The 5,297-nt window shown below is 46.1% G+C and overlaps 1 protein-coding gene across 2 annotated transcripts in view; it reads right to left on the bottom strand.

The window, feature by feature from the left end:
* Nucleotides 1–2,016: 2,016 nt before the first annotated feature.
* smad7 (SMAD family member 7) overlaps nucleotides 2,017–5,297 on the bottom strand; it is a 29,911-nt gene continuing 26,630 nt past the window's right edge. For both annotated transcript variants that reach the window (XM_084046005.1, XM_084046004.1), the window contains exon 5: nucleotides 2,017–2,659. In XM_084046005.1, coding sequence (XP_083902131.1) covers nucleotides 2,118–2,659 — 542 coding nt within the window. In that variant the 3' untranslated portion in view covers nucleotides 2,017–2,117. The remainder of the gene's footprint in view (nucleotides 2,660–5,297) is intronic.

Raw genomic sequence — 5,297 nt, 5'->3', positions numbered from 1 at the left:
TTAATTGTCTGTAATAACACAATCCACTCTGCTGACTTCTGCCAGATATAGCAATAGCCGATATACAAGCTTATAGCACGGCACTCGGTGCCGCGCCATGGGCTTGTATATCTGCTATTTTTGAATAGCCAAAGTATAAAATATGGATGAAGGGGTTAAAATGAATGGGACGCTTTATTAACAGAATTTTGCTGGGGACCCCCTGGTATCCCCCCCAAGGACCCCCGGGGGTCCCCGGACCCCACTTTGAGCTCCAATGCTGTAGATTTTCTATCATGTATGTTTAACTCCTCATAATAAAGGAGCCTTCACTCGAAATTGGCCCATGGATCATTCTAGCTTTTCCCCTTTGTCATGCTTTGTATTTTTATCCTCAGACGAGCCTATTGATCGTCTTTGTTACCAGCTTAAAGACCTGTCCACATGAATCCATCGATTGTCTTTGTTACAAGCATCCAGGCCTATCAATAGGAGTCTTTTGATTATCTTTGTTACAAGCTTACAAGACCTGTCCATAAGTCTTATATCCATAACTCTGACATACTGTCAGAGAGTATACTGTGCATAATACACTGTCAGCAGCATACTGTATATCCATAACTCTTGCTAACATGTCCTGCCTTCAAGACAGAAGGAGAGGAAAACGTTGCTATCGGGGGGGAAACCTTGCATGTCCAAAACCGTGCTTTTTATTATTGTTTTTAAAACATTTTAAAATAGTGAAAATAGCTGATACAAGCTGCTATTTTCACTACTGTTGTACTACAGTCTTGTATGATGAAATAATTTACGGAAGAAAATGGAGATACAAGGTTTCTGTCCGAAAGAAACAAACAATCATGTAAGTGCAGCTGACAAACACTTTAGTCTAACTTTAGTTTAATTGCAGACCGATGATGAAGCCCCCCCGAAAAGCCATCAATGAAGAATTTGATATGAAAATGTGTTTTTCTCCAAATGGGTTTAAGCAACACCCACTCCATTTCAAAGTGGTGCATGGATTTTAAATAATAATTTACAAAATAGACAACACAGAGTGAAATCCAATGAATGTACCCTGATTACAAATGAATGAACAGCGTGGGACAAAAACAATTATTGGATTTTTTTTTTTTATTATTTTGGCATTTCTTTGTTTTGCATTTATATTAAGCAAAGTGCATCTTATTTTCTTTTTTCTCATCAACACATTGCACAATACATAAATAATGATGCATATAAAATGTCTTCGTATTTACAAGTAATAATATATTTATATATAACATAAAATACATTTTTTTCCACTTCTTATTTCACTTAATTAAATCTTAGTTATTCATTAAACAAAAAGTCCATCAGAATTCTTATATTCTCTTCTCTTTTTAAAACATCTTTTCATCTTTAAAACGTCAGGAACAGAAAAGGAAGGCAGGGTTCTGAAGCCCGATTTATACGCGGTTCTGGGTGGTGCGTTGAAAATAGGCGAACTACACGCTTGCGACGCGTCGCATGCGCCAGTGGTTCTCAAAGTGGGGTCCGGGGGACCCTCAGGGTTCCTTGAGGGGGTTCCAAAAGGAACCCTTACAGGTCCGTAACTCTGAGAGTGCACAAATGGAACCAAATGGACCCGTGAGGGTCCATTTGGTTCCATTTGTGCACTCTCAGAGTTAATCAACACTGAGTTCCACAAGTGGAACCAATTTTGTTCCATTTTGTAAACTCTCAGAGCAATGGGGGTTCTTGAGAAAAAGAAAAAAAAAAGCAGGGAGTGTTGGTCGGGAGGAGTAGGACGAAGGCTCTACGTCCTCCCGGTGGGGGCTCCTCACTGGCAGGTGAGCCAGTCGGATACAACAACAGCAGCGACAACACACAGAAACGTGTGCGGGGGAGGAATCGGTTACATAACAACTAAATTGGGGAGAAAAAAAGGGCTAAAACCCCCCCCCCCCCCGCCCCCAAAAAATAAATAAAAATAAATAAACAGTTTGAGAACCACTGGCGGAGGCGACGCATTGCCAGCTTGTCGTCCCCCCCCCCCCCCCCACTTTTATTTTGCCGCGCGACGCCATCGTACGACGAAGTTACAAACCAGGCTTCCTCTGTTCATGAAGGGGTTAAACGCTCCCGCTCGCCTCCAGCTATCGGGTGTTGAAGATGACCTCCAGCCAGCACGGGCAGCTGCTGATGAACTGTCTGGTGTAGCACTGTCCCCAGCCCTTGACGAAGCTGATCTGCACCGTGAAGCCCGTGCGCGGCTGCTGCGTGAACTCGTGGTCGTTGGGCCGCCGCAGCGTGCCGGCCTTGTCGAAGTCGAACGCCTTGACGGAGAACCCGGGGAACACCTTGTGCACGAGGAGCGCGCGCGAGTCCGGGTTGTCCAGCGTGGCCGACTTGATGAAGATGGGGTAGCCGCTGCGGTTGTACACCCACACGCCGTCGGGCTCGCGCGTCAGCGTCACGCCGTAGCCGACCTTGGCGCGCACCGCCGCCGCGAGAGGCGACTTGCTGTCGGAGCACAGCTGGCCGAGGCAGAAGCCGTTCCCCTGAGGTAGGTCGTAGAAGATGTCCAGGGAGGGCTCCCGGACGGAGTAGAGGCGGCCCACGCGCGTCTTCTCCTCCCAGTAGGCCACCACGCACCAGTGGGCCGGCTCGCCGCCGCACTCCTGCTGAGCCACGGAGTCTGTAGGAGAGAGAGAGAGAGAGACACGGAGGGTTACGACGCTGGAAACGAAACGTCAAAATGGTTTATGCAATCGTAACAGAAGGAAATCAAAGAGAGAGAGAGAGAGTGGTGAGGAGGAGGGATGTGGCTCAAGAGCGACACATCAACTGAAGCCATCGCCTAATTGCTCAACTATGACTTTTTAACCCAGTAAGACCTGAGGTTACAATTCTACAAAATATTTAGATTTTGTTTTATTTTTTATATTTATATATATACGTATATATATATATATTATTATAATTTTCCAAAAATAGCAGATATACAAGCTCGTAGGGCGGCACTCGGTGCCGCGCTACGAGCTTGTAGATCTGCTATTTTTGAATAGCCAAAGAAATCTTGAAATGACCTAGATGCGTTCCCGGAGCGAATTGGTTAACGCTGCAATCTGGAACCTATGTGTTAAAACAATGTTAAAACAATATTAATAGTACATCTGCAGTGGTCGGAGGCGGGTCTCCCTACTCTTCCATTGAGACGTTTACAACCCGGGGTTCGAATCCTGGTCAGACGGGAAACAAAAAAAGCAGCCCCGATGGCAGCTTTTAACTAAGAATGCTAACTGACCCCACGACAACCTCCTACGTTTACACCAGCAGAAGCACAGCCCTGGAAAAGAAGCACGGGCCAAAAAAACTAAAGCTATCGTCCTTTCATTTTTTTCAGCGTCCAGAAAAAAAAAAAAAAAAAAAAAGAAACCCTGCTGGAATTCTTTGGACTTTGTACAAGAGAAGCATTTCTGAAGACAACTGGCAGGGCGAGCGTCAACACGCCGGCCCCGCCGCGTGTTTGTCTTAGCATTAAAACGCTTATCTTCTGTCTGTCTGTCTGTCTGTCTGGCGACCCGGTGCTTTCACAGCGGAGCAGGCTGACACAATGCTCTGACGTCACCGAGCTGCCATAAATCCTGTCCGGATCATGTGTTTTTTTTTTTTTCAATGGCAGCCTCCCACTCCGGCACAGCAGGAGGACATTTAAGAGCTATTGGTTTGAATAACTCTGCGAGGAGGAGTCGAAGAACCGCGGCTAAGCGTTAAATGTTGATATTATTGTGTTGGTATGGGACTAGCATCGAAGAGCCACGAACCTCCTAAAAAACATAACATCCCTTGAGTGGATTCCAAGGGGTTCCCAGCTAAATGGTTGATAGTTAGGAACCAAAAAGGACCCTTACAAGGGCTGAAACTCGGAGAGCGTACAAATGGGACCAAATGGGACCATTTGGTTTCCATTTGTACGCTCTCAAGAGTTAAATTAGCGCTCATGGATTTCACAGCACGGTCAACAACGCAAAGCTAAACTCGCAAAGCCACGAGGACGCATTTCATTCGAAAAGCTCATGTTCATTAGCCCGTCACTCTGTCACAGTGGCAGAGGTACAGACAGAGAGAGAGAGAGAGAGAGAGAGAGACAGACAGAGAGAGAGAGAGAGCGGTACAGAGCGAGAGAGGGGGAAAGAGAGAGAGAGACTGTCTGAATGGCTGACAAGCTCCTCCCCTTCAGTGCGTAACAGAAGCGAGGTAGTGCCCTCCCCCCTCCGTCCCACACAAATCCATCTCCCGGCTCCGCCCCTTTGCAAAAAAAAAAAAGGGGGAAAAAGGGAAAAAAAAAGAAAAGGGTCCGAGAGGAAGGGAGAGAGGAGGTCGTGTGTTGTTTTTTTTTTTTTTTTTGCTTTACTTTAGCACATTTTTTTGCATCATGTCCTGGTTGGTATTTATAAGCCTTTCTCGCTGTCTGTCTTCGTGCCAAGCACCGTGACCCAGTTAACTGCCACACTGTGAACAATGCAGCGTACTTCATACAGTTTCTCTCTCCTTTTTAATCTGTCTCTCTCTCTCTCTCTAGCACGCGCACGCAGAGCACCCGCTAGGTTTATTTTTTGACTATGCTTGTGAGTTTTTATGTATTTTAATTTCACGTACAGGACATTTTCCACAATTATTTTGCCATTTTCTGAAACCATAACCGTCCCGAGTGATAGCCCGCTCTACAAGCTCACAACGTGATGGGGTTATTCTTGGTGTGCAACAACAGCGTGCAAACTATCAGCCATAACTCTCCAACCCCTGAAACCCCTAATAAACCCAACCTCCTCTAAATGCCTCTTAACCCCAACCTGAATCTTTTCCTAATTGTAAGCCTAAACTCCCCCTTTTAACCGTTTAAACAACCAATTTGTGACGACCAGGAAAATTGTGCTCACAGTGTCTATCGCTCCAATTCTTCTGCACTTGTGGGTACATTTGGACCTCACAAGTACTGTATAGTAATACAAGTACACACACGCACACGCACGCACACACACACACACACGCACGCACACACACACACACACACACACACACACACGTCACACACACACACACACACACACATGCAGTCAAACGCTGCATTGCTTCAGTTGAGGATACATTGAAGGGTTAAATTAGCTGGGAGAGAGGAAAAATGTGTGAGGGAAAAAAAAATGAACAGAGCCCCTCTCTCACAGGCATTTCAGTTGCCTCCATCCTTCCACCCCCCCCCCTCTCTCTCTCTCTCTCTCTCTCTCTCTCTCTCCCCCTCTCTCTCTCTCTCTCTCTCTCCCTCCCTCTCTCTC

The sequence above is a fragment of the Gymnoscopelus microlampas genome, assembly GCF_963454915.1.
Source record: "Gymnoscopelus microlampas genome assembly, chromosome: 21".
Lineage (NCBI taxonomy): Eukaryota > Metazoa > Chordata > Actinopteri > Myctophiformes > Myctophidae > Gymnoscopelus > Gymnoscopelus microlampas.
Note: the sequence above shows the minus strand (reverse complement) of the source record. Positions and strands in the feature narration are given on the sequence as shown.